An 18139-nucleotide genomic window follows, 5' to 3' on the forward strand; every position below is an offset into this window, starting at 1 on the left:
TTCTTGGACGGCACATTTGCACACGAGCAAGATGCGAGCATTATTCATGGTTCGTGCGTTCAACGGAAAGTCAAGGTATACTGTGGCCCACAATTTGAATTTGGTATTGTTGGCTCGGACTGAGTAGACCTAAATTTGACAGCAACAGTCATGTATCACTCTCCAAGAGCATGAGCAAATCTATACACAGCTAAAGTGAGCTGGCTTCTCCTCTTTGCAGGCCTTCCCCTGAATCAGTGACCATCGTACTTTGGTAGCTAAGACGCCCGGAGGAGAAAACCCCTGACTCAAAGAAATTCAGCAGGCAGAGAGAAGACCTTGTACGTCTGGAGATCGTTCCCAAGAAGACAAACTCGGGCCGGGAAATCCCCACGGTCTGAGCTTGCCTGCTTGACCTCCATTTGCACTGGCGCAAAGTTGCCCTCGCGCGGGATAAGGACGTTTGGGAAGACGCTAGTGACTTCCCCTGTGCTGAGGACATGCGGAGATGCTAGATTTCCAGGACTATAGTCATGGTATCCCAGCTTATCCGAAGGATGTGGGACCCTGATAATCCGGAGGTCGTCTATATAAAACGTTAGCGTCAGCGCCAATCTGTGAAATCCCATTTCAAGCTTACCTTCAAGCGATAGTAATACGAGTAGGGAGTCTTCGTTGAGAAATCTGAGATCGAGAACTTGGGCATCACCTAAGGAGAGGCACGTATGCTGCGTCTTGACTGTACTGCTAATCCCATTGATAATGTGTGTGTCCGTTCGGAACAGGTGGACTGCAATGCCATTAGTAGAAGAAATACTCAAGGATCCATGTGACCTTACCGATATTCTTGAAGTTTTCTTCCGTTAACGCTGTATATGTCAAGCCATTTGTGGTGTCCTGCGGAGATGTTAGGTCACAGGTCCACCGGGGTGCTACTGAGAGTCTTACACCGTGATTGGCAGCACACATCCGAACGTCAACCTTCGTTATGCTGTTTTCCAGCTCGATCTTAGTAGCTTGACCGAACCTCACACTGCGCTTCTCGGCTTCTGCAATGCCATTGAACACGACATTGGAGTTCTCTAGCAGGAAATCCCCCAAGAACTCTATCTGGTGGACCACGGTCGACTGGGACTTCCCGTCTTCTTGCTTCTTGATTTGTTTATCAAGGACATCTAGCAAAGAAGTAACATCACCGACCAATTGAGAGTCCCGACTCGACTCGTCCTTCGAAACTTTGCTCAGGTAAGCCTGTAATGGGCTGGCGTGCATGTATTGCTGGATGTAGGTCAATATTTTACCGTGCTCCATGGTGGCTTCCTTCTCGGTGAGCTCGTCCGAAGAGGAAGAGGACGCCAACCGATCAATCTCATGGCGAAGCCAGCCCGAGAAAGCATGGAATAGGTCCAGCTCCTCCATGACCAGTAGTAGGATCTTGTTTCCGACGAGCATTAAGCAAGACACGATATCCATAACCTTGGTGATCTGGGTGCTGGTGAAGCCGATTTCGTCCTTGGATTCATGAAAGCGGGCTATACCAAGAAGGCGGCTCAAGATGATCGCTATGCGCTCCAGCGATGGGAGAAAGTTCTCATGAACAAGACTGCGGAGGTTTTCCAGGCCTGAAACAACCGCCTTATCCCACCGCTTGTGTCCCTTTGAGCATTGTCAGTGATGAAACTTATTGCAGCGGGATTCAAATTGACTTACACGTTCTGCTAGTTGATCGACGAGCCACTCTTTGACCTCGGGGAACGTGTGGCCAGTTACGACTGAATGGTATATCGCTTGGCCAATGTCCATTTCTCCGTATGTCCCAGTTTCGCGTAGAGACTCGTTGATGCTGTTGAGAAATTTGCCCGGCAACTCGCGCGTAGACTGCCATTCGTACACCATGTGCATCTGCACCTGTCTTACATATCTCAGAAGCTTCTGCAGAGTAGTAGTCTTTGATGCGAGGAGAGACAGGTTTTCGGGGGAAGAGTGGATGAAAGTCAGGTCCATGGGGACAAGGTATAACTCTCTGGTTTCGCCTTTCGACGAAGGGCGGAATAGGAGGGAATGTGTGGATAGATCGGGGTGGGAGGCATGATGCATCAGTTTTAAAGGATCGGCGTTACCCAAGTCATTGGGCAGGTTGTACTTGAAGTTGCCGATGACAAAGGAGTCGTAGATGCTGAGGTGTATCTGTCCGTCATCCGTGCCCACCAGCATTACATCCACCAAGTCGCTGGTCTCTGGCGAAAAGGGCCGGAACAGAAACTCGAGAGACGCTCTCGTGGTGAAGACATACATATCATCGCTACAATGGGGTCAGCCCTCAAGTCGAAGAATCTGTGAGCATGCAGCATACCCCGAGCCTCCAGAGGCCGGCAGCGGACTCAGCTTCGGCAGCGCGGTCTCCACCTCAAGGAAGGCAAGCTCGCGTGGCAGATCAAGCGTCGTCGTCTTCTTCCTCTTCTCGTCTAACGTGAGTCCGTCTAGAGAGAGGTCGTTCAGAGCCGTCGTGCCGGGCTTGCGCGACGAGGCCGGGCGTTTGGCGGCATGGTTTCGCGCCCAGCCGATGCAGGTGATCTTGGCCTTCGCGGCGTCGCACACAGGTATCTGGTGAACGGCCTTGCTGCTCTCCAGGCCCATCAGCCGTACGATGCCATCGCTCCATCCCACAGCGAGGAACTCGCCTGTTGAGCGTTAGCATGGGGTGGCCCCTCGCACGCGGCGGGTTGGCGGCGGGGTGTGTCGATACGTACCGTCGGCCTTCCATTGCAGCGCTTCAACAGTCTCTCTCTCGCCCTTCTGACTGTTCTTCGCGACGGTCTGACCATTGGACCGCCAGATCTCCAAAGTTCTGGACCCTGCAGCCCTTGCGAAGAGCTCGATGCTGGGGTTGTAGGTTAGTAGGCCTGCATGCGGCCTGGGGTCGAGTTTGGCCTCGCTCAAAAGCTCCAGTGAGCTATCGTGTGCCATCTTCGGTTACGGCATACAATTCTGCTCGATGGGTTTCTCATCTTGCAAGCGCCGCCGGAGAGTTCGTCGGGGGTGCCCTATGGCTGGCTGTTTAGAGGTTCCGTCTCATTCAGCAACAAATGTGCAGGTCTACAGTGGAACGCGCCTGACGCGACTTGCTAAAGTGCAGCTCCGTACAGCGCATACACACAGTGTATCCATTCATCGCAAATCCTGGCCGCGCCACGCAATCTCGTCTGGTAAGAATTATGCCAACTAGAAGAGCATGCTTCACATCATGGCTGTATGTCCTTGGCACGTACAATGGTCGAAACAAAGGCCATCGCTGGGGTTGCCACATCACCTTGATTCCGTGCACAGTATTCGGGACACTGAGACCGTGCATGGCCACCTGAGTGACGCCGTGATAGTTGCAATTTTGGCAGTTCTATGTGAACCGCGGCCTTTTCATTAACCGTTTCTCCATGCAATTGCGCTCTACGTAACTTCAAATCTACCAATAGTCTACTCAACAACATACGAGTCCGCCACCGACTTGATATCCTTTGAGAAGGTGACCTCCTCGTTCTCTTCCACCAACGCAACCGACAAGACCTGGGTTTGCTGTTAGCCGTGCCCGCTCGCGAGAGTGAACAGATTCTGGACATTATACTTACATCAACGTCGATGAAGGGCGACGTCTTGGAGAAGCGCACTTGCATGGGGAAGAACTCTTCCTCACTGTCTGCTTGGGCCTCGAACTCAAAAGATCCGCTCGGTTCATCGGCGGTGACGGTGCCGATCGACCACTCCAGGCTATCGCCTGACACGTCGCATGTGGCATCGAAGCTGGAAACAGAGGGCTCGCTTGTCGCGTAGGGAATGTTCACACTGACATCCCTGAGTTCCTCGCCGCCGGTGAGCTCGTACTCGACGGTGAGACCGTAGGTGCCGTCCGAACCCTTGTTGACCCACACGGTGAACTGGATCGGCACAGCACTCGGGTCGTCGACCTTTGGCGAGGCTCTCCACCTGAGCACACCGACTGCGTTGTTCACGGGGAAGCCTCGCGCGGCGTTGCTCATCTGGATAGTCTTGGAGCTGTTGAAGGCAGCCTTGTCGACGTTGGGGTGTGTACGGAACTGCACCCCGTGAGAGGGGGTGGCGGACAGGGCCAGCTTGACCTTGGTAAAGCTGAGATCTGAAATGCGGAGCGTCAAGTCTCCCGTGACGGACAGCGAGTTGACGGAGCCTTCCTTGGACAGCTTGGCGGATATGGCCTCGTTGACGGTGACGTGGATGGCATCACGGTCCAGGCCTGTGGAGGCGCGAGGAGCAGCAGGCTCGGCGGCAGGCGTGGGGGCAGCGACGGGCACCAGAGGTGAGTCGTCGACCTCCTGGCCCATGTCGCCGCGCACACGCTCAAACATGTCGGTAGTCTTGGACTTCTTGCCGAGCTGCATGCCCTTGCCCTTCATGGTGGTGGTCTTGAGCGAGGTCTTGTTCTTCTCGGCCTCGTAGCTATCGTAGGTATCCGTGGGCGTAGGGCGGGAAGGAGGGGTGTATGTCGGGTAAACGGGGGTGCGTGGCACGCCGGCACGGCCGCTCCTTGCCGACTCCTTGCGCTGCATCTCGAGCTGCTTCGCTTTGCGCTTGCGCTCCTCTGTGGCCTCCAACTCCTTGTTCTGCAGAGGGGGTCAGCCGGGCGCACGGCGGAAGGCATCGTGGATGTGGAAGTGGGGAATACATACCCTGGCAATGATCTCCTGGATGCGCTCCTCGTGCGACTCCATCTCGAGGAAGGTCTTGATCTGGCTGATGGTGAGGTTCTCCCGGTAGCCGAGGGTGACGAGCTCGTCGAAGGCGCTGAGCAGCTCGTAGGCGTTCCTCAGGATCTCGCGCTCGTCGAGGCTCTTGCAGGTGCTGGTGACGACCTGGGCGAAGAGGTGGAGCGAGTCAATGTCCTGCAGGATGTTGGACTGGCGGTTGGTGATGAGGACCATGTAGAGCTCGTCCAGGGGCTGGTAGACGAAGCGGACATTGTCCTGCTCGACGGTGGTGTGCTGGGTGCCCGTGTCGGCGAGCTTGGGGAAGGAGGCCAGCAGGGCTTCGATGCGCGACCTGGGCATCTCGCGGAACTGCCTGGAGAGGACAGCCTTCCCGCCACGGGTGCAGATGGATGCTGCGAGGACGACCTGGGGCGGAGGAGCGCATCAGCACAGCACAGCACAGCACAAACGTGGTGGAATGGTGTCGGGCCTGGGGGTGCAGGAGGGCATGGCATTGCGGCATACATACCATCTTGTTGTGTTCTCAGTTGTCGGCAGCGCGGATCGGCGGGACTGAGCAGGTCGGCAGAGCTGGGAGGGAATGGGCGGTCTCCAAGGGGAGGGAAAGTTCACGATGGGCGCAGATGCAATTGGGATGTACGTATGTAGCTTCCCCCCAGCCAGAACAAGCCAATTCACCCATAAGCCCCCAAACCCCCCAAAGACCAAATGTCCAGTCTGGGCCCCTGCAGGTGGGCACTGGGCACTGGGGCACTGGAGCGCTGGGCAACCACCCACTCAAGCCCCCCTCCCCCCCTTGGTGGGCTGTGGCTGTGGCTGCTGCACTGATCTAGCCACAGCACCTGGGTCCCCCCTTTCAGCCTTGTCGGGTGTGTGTCTCTCTGTGACTGACACTGACAGGGAGCTGACACATTACCACACAGTACCGTGGACCCCATCCACATCCACACCAGGACAGTTCAAGAGCACAGGTCTTGTCTTGGGCCGACGTTTATCCATATTGGTTCTGGTCTGGCAGCCTACCGCGTCCGCCCGCGCGCTGGAATGCCAGTCGCGCCGCCCGCTAGAAAAAGCACCTTGTACTGGCTGCACTGTGACTTGGCTCAAAGCGGCGACATTTCTACCTCGTAGCTTGAGCCTACATCCCCATCATCATCATCAGTCATCAGGCAGCTCTCGTCTTTTGATCTGGTCCATCGTGCTCACGCCACACAATTTTCACTTCCTCTGCCTCCCGTGTCTCCGGACCTCACCCGCGGCTTGATCCTGCCTCTGCTTCGTGGCGTGCAGCTCAACTGACCGAAACCGTCGTTGGGTCCCGTTTGGAAGCTCCGAACCTTCGCACCTAACTCAACTCCCAAGCTTCCCAAAGCTGTCGCCTGCCACGTCCGGCTTCAGCTTCTCCCCATCATCCCTGACAACCGTTTGCGCTGCACTTGTGTGCAGTTGCATTCACCCGCCCAGCGATTCTCTTTATCAACCGCTGCCCGTTGTAGTCTGTGCTGGACTTGTCGCAGATTCCGGTGCTCAAGCGCTTCACATTCCCGACGCCGAAGCCTATTTGACACCGGCATTCACGACCGTGTCTGTGGTTAGAGACCAGCCAAGGCCCGCTTCGTCACGAGACCTGAACCCTCGTACGGCAAGGGAGTCGTCTTTGTGAGACGTCTGTCGATACCCCCGACCGTGCCATAGTACCCAAGCACCATTTACCCTTCCTCCGTCGACACCAATGTCCTGTGACCCAGAGGTTACATCTCAAGCAGACCCATCGAGATTAGGATAAACCGCAAAACCTCCGACGGCGTCGGCACCTGTGCCCTGCGCCTAGAGTCTTTAATCATCTAACCAACACCACAAGGGCCACCAAGTCAAGGACGTCCCGATCAGCAGCACACCATCAGGTCAGCCGGGCACTACAGGCCGCCTAGGCGAAACACTCCCTTCGCCTGCTCATCTGCGCACGAAATGCCGGGCGAAGAGATGGAAATCAGCACCGATTTCGGCCATCACGGCCCAGGAGAGGACATCGATATAGATCTCGACTTCGCTGCTGGACAGCACGATGAGGACTTGGAGCTGGGCGACTACGACCAGGCTGACGAGTTCCAACACTTCAATTCTGACAATAGGGATGAGTTAATGGCCGAAGGCGATGATGCCTCGTACGGCATGATCGATGCCGATGACATCACCTATAACGAGACAGCTACTGCCGCCAACGACTATGACATCGATATCGGCGGCGCTGACGATCAGTCATGGCCCATGGATGACAGTATCACGGTGGACGCTGCGGATACGGCTACAGATATGGTCAAGAGCACCAATCTAAGTGCTGACGACAGCCTAGACCAACTCCAAGGGAATGATGCCTCTTTGCTTGAACATGACTATGTTACTGAGGAGTCCGTTTCGAGTATCCCAGTCCAGCAACCTGAAGATCATGTCCAAATTGGCGATAATGCAGTGTCTCCTGTACTTGTTGAACATGACACCGAGTCTAAAGTACATGTCGACGGCATCGTATCACATGATTTTGGTATTCCTTCGAGCGAAGGAGACCAGAAGCAACCGCCGCAACCAGAAGACTTGCAGGCACAGCAGGAAGCACCGCAGCAAGATGAATCTGATGTCGTGCAATTTGAGCAGCTGGACGGCGCGGAGAATGAAGAGCAAGAAGGGGATGCTGATGCAGCTGGTGTTGATGACTCCTATCAACATGGTGATCCCACCACTGAAGTCTTCCCAGATCCTGAGCCGGAGGTAGAATACGATCCGAACCAGGAGGGTGAAGATGCTTCATCAGAGCGCCATGGCTCTCAATCTCACAGCCAACATGAGCCTGACCACGATGCCCCGGAGGAGGGAACATCTGTGATTGCAAATGATCCCGAAGGGGCTGAGGGCACCGATAACGACACAGCAGATGCATATCAACTAGGTGAAAGCTCACTTGAGCACACCAATGAACAAAACAGTGACGGCCCTGGCGGCCCAAAGGAGTCTGACATCTCGTCCGTACCGCAAAGCGACACCCATATCAGTGCCCCCAACGAGGAGATTGCGTTGCAGGACCAAGACCAAGACAAAGACCAAGACAAAGCCGGACGCTGGGACGACGATGCGGAAGATGCTGCCACGATTGCCCGTCGCCACCAAATGATTGTGCGCTATGGCGAATCAGAGTACCGACTGTTCGCTGCGTCGCCTGATGAAGATCCTAGTGAGTACTTCTTCAATGATACAGCCGCCCTGGAACTCCCCCTTGGCGAGTTCTTGTCTGGAATTCGGAATGTCATCTCTGAGGAAGTATCGCCTCTCGACGAGTTGGTCATGCACGTCGATGGTCTTGGCCTTGAATTCAGCGAGGTATGTCCCTTATTCACTTTCCATGTCTTGAGCTTGACTAACATAAAACTATAGAGCATGACAAACCAATTCCTTGGCGCCTACACGTTTGGGCACATTATTACTCTTTATGATTCTCTGCTGAAGAACGATGCCACGGAGGGTGCGATTGAAAGCCCCGAGCTCTACATGCACCTCATGGTAAGACCAAGTTGTTTACAGCGCCTCTTGGCGCTTCAAGTCCAGGCTAGTTCTGGTAAGAGCTTGACCGACGTCGCCGTCTATCGTGACACCACACCGGTAGATGATGACAAGGCCAGTGAACACGAAGAGCTTGCCGTGACGCCAGACTATACGCAAGAGGACGAACTCTATGAGGAAGATGACGAAGCCAGCGAGCACCATGGTTCCCAAGATCATGGTGGCAATGGTGACGACGAGCCGGAATCAGATCCGAACGAAGAGCAAGGATCGCACGAGGAGCCAGATCCTGGTGTTGCAGAAGAGACTGGACAAGAAGCTGCTGACAATGCTGTCAATGGCGTCGATCAAGAAAATGCGGGAGATAACGTACTTGATTACGATAACATCGATCTCTCGCCTTCAAAGCATGGTAATGCACCCCATTCCTTCAGTTCCTCCCCTCCCTATGATTGCTACGGGTCAGTCGACTGCGACTGCGATACTTGTTTCGTTCAGCGAATCGAGGATGAATACAGTCCCCGCAGTGCTAGTTGCCCCACGCAAATCGACATCCTCCCGGCCAACAGAGCGTCGACCAAGACAACGCTCTTACAAGTACCGAAGGGCAAAGACAGGGGGCAATTCTTTGACATGCCCATACAGTTTGAACTCTCTCAGGCTAACTCCCGTCAACCACAAGATTTCGACGAATACCACGGCGATTCTTCCACTGCTAATCGCGATTCGACTAACGTGGAAACGAAAGCGGAAGACACTACCACTTCCAACGCTCAAGAACATGACGATCCTCCTTCGCAGAGCACCAGTGCAACCGCTACTTTGGCTGATGATGGCCAAGACGAAATCGACTACGACGAGAATGACAATGATATCAGCGGCACCGCCAGTACACATGATCCTGTCCCGGAACCTGCTGCTAAGTTGATGGTGCCCGTGGATGAGGAAATCACGTGGGAGTCTGAAAACGAAGAGGCACGCATTGACGTTTCAGTTACTTCTCAGCCATCGGGGCAAGTGTCTACGACGCCTGGGAAGAGAACACGTGCTGAATCAGAGGCACTTGCAATCTCTGGTGATCGGAAAGGTACGCCATCATGGTCCCCAATGCTGCAACTTTTGCTAATGCCTTTTAGATGTCAAGCGTCAACGATCCTGAATCATCACAGGCCTCCCCTTATCCCTTTGCGACTTGGATCTATGCCATCCATCACTTGTCGAACCAATCCCTACTTCTCGACTTGTTCCCCTCAACTAATATCATTTTCCTCGGGTCCCGACTGTCCAACGGGCAACTACGGATTACAAGCACCCGACCCTTACGTATGAGGAAGATTCTACTAATTCAACCAGGAACGACCGAGGCACGGCGACATCCCCTGGTCTCATGGTAAGTTATATATGTCCGATGGTTACCCAGAAGCATCGGCAGTGTTTTTGCTTCGTTTCATTTGATCTAGGAGACCGCATGATCGACTTTCAAGTGCTACGGCCTTTTACAGTCCGGTATTCGTATACCCTTGTTTTGGTTGCGTTTTATGGGCACAACACGAGTCACCCCGAGGGCTCCAGTGTTGTGTGGAGTTTGGGATAACCACGGCCTCCCACAAGAGGCGTTGTGCATTCACAACAACATATGTATGAGTAATGCGGTGCGTGCGAAGGGAAAGACAACAAAGATATACGGGGCGCTGCCACCGACTTGAGGCTATGGCAACTTGTCAAAGCAATATGATGGGACCCCAACCCAAAAGAATTTTGACACGATTTGGATCTTGAACCAAATTCTGCACAGAATTGGATGGCTTAGGCCACATAGATGAGAATAAATTGCTCGAGGGAGACTCCTTAATGCGAACCAACTGAACTATCAACTCGCTATACAATGAGTGACGGGTGCTGATCATGGGGCCGATGGAAGTGACCGAGCGGGACTTGATAATATTCAGTCTACACCAACATTCTCTCTCTCAAGGAATGCCTCGTTACTGGCTAGCAAGGTTTTGTTATGTTTGTAAGCCCACGCCTGCGTTACTATGCGATCCTTTCGGCCGGTAATAACTGTATAATGAACGATTAGAAGAGCAACCCGAACCTGAATTTGAGTAGGCGACTCACCTGGCCGTGCATAACGATGAACTAGATCCCTCTCCCCCTTGAATGGATAGTTACACTGCCTAATGTGCTGCTCCGCCCGTTTATTGCGAAGCGGGTTCTTGGTGAAGACCGGACTGCTGCACTCGTCGGATGGGCATCGCATGATGTAATACGCATAGGTGTGGCGCGTGCGATACTCGAAGACCCAGTAGCTACTCTTACTGACCTCGGCTGTCTTGATTGGCGGTAGTCTCGTCTTCAGGGGGCACAACCTCGCCGGGCCGGGACGCGAACGACGGCCAGCCGACGTGTCGGTGGGCACGACACGTTCTTCACTGGGTAGCCCTGACGCTGGCGATGGAGCTCGGTCAGGCTTGGCCAGCTCCTTCGATTCAACCACAATCTCTAGGCCCTATTTCTGGTAAGGTTGTGCTTGGAAGAAGAGGAGATGGGGGCCACTATTTGGTACCAACTCACAGTGGCATCGCTGTCATTCTCGTTCACTTGGCTTGATTGAAGTGATGTGTTTGCTGCCCCGGGGCTTCTTCCACTATCTGGCTTGTATGAAAATACAATGCCCTTTGCTGGAAATATCCCATTGTCAGGATGAGGGATCACAAATTGCTCGGCTAGGTTATCGCCAGCCCAAGGGGACTCGGAGTATATCTGCTGCAATTTCCGATCTCTTCGAAGAGCCAATTCGTTGGAACACGTTTTGTAATCATTGACAGCCTGGAGGAGCGCCTCGATTAAGGTGTTCTTGGCTGACCACCAGGACTCTTTGATGGCCTTGAGCTCCGCCCTCCCTATATCATAAGCAGCTTCTTCAGTCATGATGTCGCTGTCCTTTGTTGGGTTGGCCATCTTCAGAGCCTTGTGGAATGCGGATAGCCCAAAAGTCGTAACTGATGGGTGGCTCAGGTGTCGAGAAGTTTTACGCAACTCCTTTCCAACTTTCACTTAAGGCTCGTACGTGTCAAATGAGTGGTTGGTGGGTTTTGTCACGAGGCTGTGCCTACCCGGAAGACACTAGTCCAGAAGATGTGTTGGCTGTTCCTGACCCACGGCAGCGTATCTGCTTGAAGGGAAAATGCGCCAAGGGGGCCAAAGCATGGACAGAGGGTTCGTTATCGAGAAGCTCAAGTTCTCTCGACGCGTCCTGGTCCTTACCACCCTGGAGACGCGAAGGGGGCCCATAGAAAATGCGACCAACACTGCAGCAGAAAGGAACGGAGGTGATATGCCTGATTTCAAGTACTACCATTCACAGTCGTCGCCGAAAATTTGTGGCCACAGCGTGAAGAAGGGTATGTATCAGGGGGCTGGTGAGCTGAGGTCGGCACTTCCTACATGTCACAAAAACAGGGATGAGCTGCAGCCATCTAGCCGCCACTCATTTCGTCAGGTTCAATACAAGGCTGCAGGTAGCTAGGGTCTCGACGTGCGCTTAGACCCAATCATTTCTTTTGTTATTACTCCTTACAATCTCTTAAAGAAAGAGTTTTTACTTAAGTTTTGGACCTGGCATTCAATCGCACTTCATGCAGTACCATTTCCATAAACCATCATCGGGTCTCTTCGGTGCAGCCCTCTCGAGGGTCAAGTGCGCAATGGCACCATTCCGCGCGGTTAATTCGAACTATGAGCTATCTGATGTGTAAGACCATTCACCAACTTCTTAAATTCCCGTATATTCACCACTTATTTGAACTAGTACACTGGGTATCGACTTAGGCAGCACGAGCACCAGAGCCTATCTCTGGTGCCCGGAAACAAAAAGGGACTGGTACATCGAAAGTAATGGTAGGTCCAGCACCGGCCGTCGATATGCAAATGGCAACTTCTCGTCCATGGGTTATCCATTCGATGGCGGCGAGGTGTACTTGGGCGAGAAGAGCGACGCAGCTCGAGAGTCTATCTCCCTGAAATACGCATTCTACATATTGGTTAAAGCCTCAGATGACCTTTTCAAACAATACCAACTGGCCGAACCACTTCGCAGTCATCTGAATGACAACGGACTCCGTGATCGACTACTCGAAGGATTAAGGAGATTATTCGCCGAAGTATACAATCGCGTCATGGAAGTGTGTCAAGAAGAAAAGCTCCGCGTTACCACTATCGGCTTGTCCGTTCCATCCCAGTGGACAGTGGATTTCATGGATCTTTATCGCGACATCATCGCCCAAGTGTTCAAACATGATCGGTCAGCCATCTTCTTCGTCACTGAAACAGAAGCACTAGCGCACTTTCTATGCGTAAAGAAGCTTGATCGCTTGGTCACACATCAGGGCACTGTCCATCATGATGTGGTCTTGGTGCTTGATTTCGGAGGTCACAATATGGTTAGTTTGACTTCTTTTATTCGGTATGTTAGCCCAGCTGAAGGTTTCGAAGAACACGTGCACGTTGAACATTGTACATGGACGAGATAGAGCACCCTCTTTCTATCTTATCGGGAAACCAGACGGTAAGGCTTCTTCCATGGCCAAGTACTGATAAATTGATTCTGATATTACAACACAAGGCGCCGGTGGCGGGAGCGAGCTGTGGGAATATCTCGTGGTCAAAATGAGTCTAGACTATCTCTGGAGTGAGTACGGGCTGAAAATATCGGCTCCAATCAGACAGAAGCTGCTCGACACTTTTAATGTTGAAAAAGGCGGATGTGGACCAGAATTTCCTGGCCAAGGGTTCGATTGCTGTGTGAAGGACCAAGATGGCACAATGCGCAACGTAACCCTGGATGAGCCTCTTGTCACAGCCTGCTTTGATGAAGCCATGAAGTTCCCCTTGGCTTTAGCAACTAGCAGAATAGAAGCAGCCACAGAACTCCTGGCATCTCAGACGAAAGACAACTCTTCTGCGAACATGGAAGGACCCAGGTCCGTCAGAAAACCCAGAATCATTCTGGCAGGTGGTACAGCGAGGCATGACGGTCTTCGGACAAGGATCAAGGCTATTTGTCAACGCAACAATCTTGCCGACCCAATCATAACGGACAACATCATCAACCAATACGAGTAAGATTCCTTTCATTACGGTAGTGCCTGAAAGACAAACGTTAACCTGGATTACAGCTCCGTAAAAATTGCTTGCGGCGCCGCATTTGCTGTTGCTTCCCCCCTTACTTTACAACAGTTCATGGAAAGGGGTGCAGGCTTCGGCCTGCAGATACGTCAGCAAGCGACACGAGACGAGATTGAATCAGAACATCCATGGGACAACACGGCGTCCTTTCTTTTCAGCTTGGTCAGTCTCATCAGAAAACAAGGCTCTCCTCTCGACCTCCCATTCTCAGATACTCGGTACTGACACGTTTTAATATCAAGCGGAGGACGGTAAAGAACTTTGAGATCTACGTTAAACCCAAGGAAGAACTGAAGATCGTTTGTGACCCATTCTTTGAGGATGAAAGCAACGAAAATAAAGACAAGCTGCATTACCACAAGTGCTACGACATCGCTAATCTCGGCCGGCCCTCAATAGGGTACTGGTGGTTCACATTGTCCCTGACTGGTCAAGACAATCAGATGTGGCTGACCATTGAGAGATCAAGAAAGCCGCCCCGAGCCCCGGCAAAGTTGCAGTGTGATCCCATAACTGTTCCGCTGCACTACAACAGAGGCAGCAACAGTATACACATTGGTGAAGAGGGAGCCGATGCTGACGAGTATATCTTACGCCTCAAGCATTATCCGGAACGTGACAAGGTCAGCAACCAAGGCCAGAAGAGGAAGGTGGCCCCATTGCCCGAGAAACGTCGCTTGACTGCGCGTCGAACACCCAACAAGTTTCTTACGTCCTCGATCGATTCTGGCAAAGCACCTCACGTATTGGACAGAGAGAACCAACCTATAGAACCACCCATAAGCGGACGACGTGTCTACCGGAATGGGAATGACGTTGATATTGATGATAGAGAGTGGTCTTTCGTCAGGCGTACTTAGGAGAGAGATTATATATGCTCCTGCATTGGCATGCTAGGTCGGGGTCATACTGAACGAGAACAATTTTGGAGATGAAGACTTGAACAAACTCGTGCAAATAATGAAAAAAAAAACTAGTAATGTTCAAAATGGTTCGTGCAAGTGCTTACAATGGAGTCATCAGCAATACGTAGCTTGTTAGCGTCCATGCTGTATCGCGTAAGGCCTATCCAAGGCGATTTCTCATGGGCTTCCTCTCGTGGGAGATGAAGGTTGTCCCCACGATTTCCTGGGATCATATTATCCTCTCACCCATCTCATCACACGAGGAAGATGGTCTCCCACACAGGCTTTACCCTTGTCCACCCTACGGGGGCCACCACCCCAATGCCCAATCGAGACGAAAAATGCCCATTCCTATCTACAACCATCACGTAAAGCCCGCATGCGTTTCGCACTCGATATGCTTCCTGGCTCTCATGGACAACTTCAGGCTCCCAATCCTGGCCGGAGTCCTTGCCCCTGTTGCAAGCGCCAAGGACAATTATATGGTATCTTGAGCTCGGATGGTGGATGGTCGATAGCTTGTGGTCGCCGGGTCGAAATTCTGGCATGACATTACCGATCGCGTTGCCGTCTTGATCAACGATGTCGAAAATGATTCCTCCTGTGCTTAAACTTGCAGTGACGCTCATTCGAAGTCCGAGATATGCCGTTGTCGTGTTGAATACGAGGCACCCCGGTGCTCGTTTGGCAATATCAATCGCAATTTCCGAGACTTCGTGGTGGCGAAGGGACTCCCAAGGGCTATGAGAGCAGTGGTGCCACATCGCTGAAGCAGGTGCGTACGTTCCGCCGTTAAGGTCAAGATTCGTTCTAAATCTCTCGATCAGGAACTCATGACTCAAATCATCTCTCACATTGTCTTTGAACATATCAAACCAGCTTGTGGCTTCGACCACTTCCGAGACAGTCTGACCGTCAGAGTACCAGAAGCGGACCAGGTTTCCGACTTTGGTGTAGAAGTTTTGTGTCCACCAGCCGTACTCGACGGGCCCAAGCCCAGCAGCCCAAGACCAACTCGGGACGCCTGTCGGTATATGGCCCTGCAGATTGGCTGGCGGCGGCCCCCTACGAGTCCAGAGAAGACTTCGAAAGAGATACTTCGCGGGTAGGCCAAATAAAGACCTCGTCTGAAGCTTCGTGATGAGAAACTTGTTCACCCCAGTGAACGCGTTTAATACATCGGATGCCTGTCCAAGGGAGCGCCCTGTATATTCGTTGACAGCTTCCAGGTACTGTCCAAGAGGGTCCCAGCGTGCCTGCTCCTCACTTCCCTTTGCAATCCGAACACCGCGAGCAAAGAAAGCACCGAATTCACCATTTGCTTCGCGTGCCTTTATGATGTCCTGCCTGCGAAGAGAAGTCTCGCACTCAATACAATAGAAACAGCTCAGATAAGTGTGACAGCGTCCGAAAAATATGTGTCGTCTGGAAATCCACCGTTCCTGAAATGTCCAGCCGCGGGTGTTCCAAGAGCTGGGGTTAATAGCGTCGGAAACCAATGGCTTTTGGTATCCTATGCAGTGAGGACCGTCCATTGATAGCCCCCAGCCTGCATTGCTGACGCTAAAGGGCCTTGGTCGACTGGAAACACCAGGCAAGCCAACACCAACACCATCTGCAGAGGCAACGACGGTGACAGTAGCCAGCCAGTAGATGGCATCCATTCCCTCTATTTGCACCTGCCTCGAACCATCCTCGTCATCCTCATCCTGGAAAATGCACATCCGATCAACCCATAAATATCGCTGCCCAAGGTCTCGACAAAATTGCATAGCGTCGTAGATCACCTCTGGTAGCCGGCCCTGAGTCAGAGCACCTGACGTCGCAAGCGCTGTCCAGTTCTTCCTCGAGAGCATGAGATCCCTTCTTGGGTCGGACGTGGCGGCACGCCATTCATAGCTTAGAGCGACATAATCATCGATTTCCCCCCGGGGTTCCATAACGCACTCATCAACAACATCGATCACTCTAAAACCAGAGGGGAGTTTTGTGGAGAACATCGTCTTATCACACATCTGGCCATGGTGTTTCTGGCAGTGCGATAGCCAGAATTTGATGTTTTCTGGGTCCAGAAAACGCCTGTCCCAGAACTGGACGTTCTCGAGACCGTGGCCCCAGGAGGAGTAAGACAGGATCAATTCGACGAGGCAAGGTTTCATAGCAGGCTTGGAGTCTTCACCATCCCCAGGATACACGACGCAGAATGTCAGAAGACATTTGCCAGTCCAAGAGCAGTCGACATCTTTGTGCTGCCGCTTGCTCGGCTCTGGCGAGTGCCAATTCTCGGGCCAAAGTCTCCATAGCGCAACGCTGGTAGGTTCGCGGGTTGAGTCACACTGTCGGAGGCCAGACACTATAATTCTGCAGATGAGGCAGTTCCTGGCTTGCTCCAACGTTTTGAAGGCCCGGAAACTGAGCTGACTCAGGTCTCCAGAAGCTGGATATGGAGAACTATTCTGCGTAAACTCTGGTGGTTCGAAGACCGAAGGGTCTACGTCGGGTAACACATCTCCGGCGCAGAATGTGATGTGAGTGAGATCATCCCAGCCCTGGCAATGTTCGCAGAGCTTAGGGTTGTCACGAGGATCGGAATTGTGGCAAATGGTGCATTGAGTGTCTACTTCATCGCATGTTTTGCAAATATGGCCAGTGACAGGATCATCTTTCTCCATGTGAATCGACGGTGAGTACAAGATGCTTGGATTAAAAAAAGGGTTACAGCAGCTGAAATCCTCCAAAGACACTGAGAGGGGTGCAATCGAAGTGGGGCAAACAATAATGAAACACCACGACTGTCCGTAGCCTTACAGGCAGTCAGCCTGCTCTGGTTGATCATGCAGCTAATTTCAATTTCGCCGTATTTAGAATTTCAAACGCCCTTCACGGATTCGGCAGCCACATGTTCTAGCAGCCTGGGAAAGTAGCATATTTCGTAGGCTGACAATTCAGCAGCTGCACGCTTCGTTTCAGGCTCGGAAGGTCAACAGCAAAGAAATCTATCGGGCCAAAAAAGATGTTTATGACATGATAGCACCTGCTAGTTTCGATCCAGCGACCCCCAGGAATCACATGTTTCATATGAGCCTGGTACTCTCCCAGCTGAGCTAAGATGCTTCCATGTATTGTTGTCAGGCTTTTGTCAAACGAGGTTGAAGAAGGAGCCTGGAAGGAGGCGATTGTGCCGCGAGGGTTGAGTCACTTAGTGAGTGAGTCATCATTCAACCAGATGCAGTTCCAAGAATCCGTTATGGAGGTGAGATGGACTCCCAGTCCAAAGCCCTGCACATGCAGCTGCTGCCTAATCCAAAGGTACTTGGGAATGCATTGCGCTGCTATATGGAAGGGACAGGTAGCTCATTGTAAAAGCTTCGTTCATTAATTCACAATTCAAGTCACTGACACAAATCGTCATATTGTACCTATATAGGTCTCTGTAGGTTGCGCAGCGGACTAAGGTTAGCAACAATGCACCATGCGAATTTGAAACGTGACGGATGAGTTTCGTCGCATGGTGATGCGAAGGGCAAGTACTGTATTGCAACACCGAAAAGTGGACCACCTAGGTGACGAAGGATCAGTATAGTAACTTGGTATGACATCCCCCAACCCATTATTGTTGCAGTCCATCGACAGTTTTGCTACAACGCCAGTATTACTTTTTACGAGTGGCCAGGCTATCCTGGTCTCTTGCGATATAGGAGACATGGGGGTTTCTGATTCGAATTTCCCTCACCGAGTAGCCTGTATCTACCACAAGGACCATTGACTATACAGCCTCAT

At 52.4% G+C, this 18139-nt stretch overlaps 6 protein-coding genes across 6 annotated transcripts; 2 read left to right on the forward strand and 4 right to left on the reverse strand.

Annotated features, from left to right (window-relative positions):
- Positions 1 to 287: 287 nt before the first annotated feature.
- JN550_011786 (uncharacterized protein) lies at positions 288 to 2946 on the reverse strand (the record flags this gene model as incomplete). Its single annotated transcript, XM_049310189.1, has 7 exons — positions 288 to 565; positions 620 to 769; positions 819 to 876; positions 928 to 1635; positions 1690 to 2281; positions 2333 to 2660; positions 2730 to 2946. The coding sequence occupies 7 exons, from the start codon at positions 2944 to 2946 to the stop codon at positions 288 to 290; spliced, it is 2331 nt and encodes a 776-aa protein (XP_049166285.1).
- Positions 2947 to 3450: 504 nt separating this feature from the next.
- JN550_011787 (uncharacterized protein) lies at positions 3451 to 5226 on the reverse strand (the record flags this gene model as incomplete). The annotated part of the gene is made up of 4 exons (XM_049310190.1): positions 3451 to 3540; positions 3603 to 4610; positions 4677 to 5120; positions 5224 to 5226. 4 exons carry the CDS (start codon positions 5224 to 5226, stop codon positions 3451 to 3453), a joined length of 1545 nt encoding a protein of 514 aa, XP_049166286.1.
- Positions 5227 to 6683: 1457 nt separating this feature from the next.
- Positions 6684 to 9426, forward strand: JN550_011788 (uncharacterized protein; the record flags this gene model as incomplete). The annotated part of the gene is made up of 3 exons (XM_049310192.1): positions 6684 to 8087; positions 8142 to 9354; positions 9404 to 9426. The coding sequence occupies 3 exons, from the start codon at positions 6684 to 6686 to the stop codon at positions 9424 to 9426; spliced, it is 2640 nt and encodes an 879-aa protein (XP_049166287.1).
- A 786-nt stretch (positions 9427 to 10212) lies between these two features.
- On the reverse strand, positions 10213 to 11228 carry JN550_011789 (uncharacterized protein; the record flags this gene model as incomplete). The annotated part of the gene is made up of 3 exons (XM_049310193.1): positions 10213 to 10328; positions 10386 to 10776; positions 10842 to 11228. 3 exons carry the CDS (start codon positions 11226 to 11228, stop codon positions 10213 to 10215), a joined length of 894 nt encoding a protein of 297 aa, XP_049166288.1.
- A 226-nt stretch (positions 11229 to 11454) lies between these two features.
- JN550_011790 (uncharacterized protein) lies at positions 11455 to 14314 on the forward strand (the record flags this gene model as incomplete). Its single annotated transcript, XM_049310194.1, has 7 exons — positions 11455 to 11671; positions 11952 to 12021; positions 12079 to 12732; positions 12800 to 12834; positions 12892 to 13387; positions 13445 to 13616; positions 13697 to 14314. 7 exons carry the CDS (start codon positions 11455 to 11457, stop codon positions 14312 to 14314), a joined length of 2262 nt encoding a protein of 753 aa, XP_049166289.1.
- A 299-nt stretch (positions 14315 to 14613) lies between these two features.
- Positions 14614 to 17031, reverse strand: JN550_011791 (uncharacterized protein; the record flags this gene model as incomplete). The annotated part of the gene is made up of 1 exon (XM_049310195.1): positions 14614 to 17031. One exon carries the CDS (start codon positions 17029 to 17031, stop codon positions 14614 to 14616), a length of 2418 nt encoding a protein of 805 aa, XP_049166290.1.
- Positions 17032 to 18139: the final 1108 nt, after the last annotated feature.

This window comes from Neoarthrinium moseri (genome assembly GCF_022829205.1).
Source record: "Neoarthrinium moseri strain CBS 164.80 chromosome Unknown scaffold73_Wmoseri_CBS_16480, whole genome shotgun sequence".
NCBI lineage: Eukaryota > Fungi > Ascomycota > Sordariomycetes > Amphisphaeriales > Apiosporaceae > Neoarthrinium > Neoarthrinium moseri.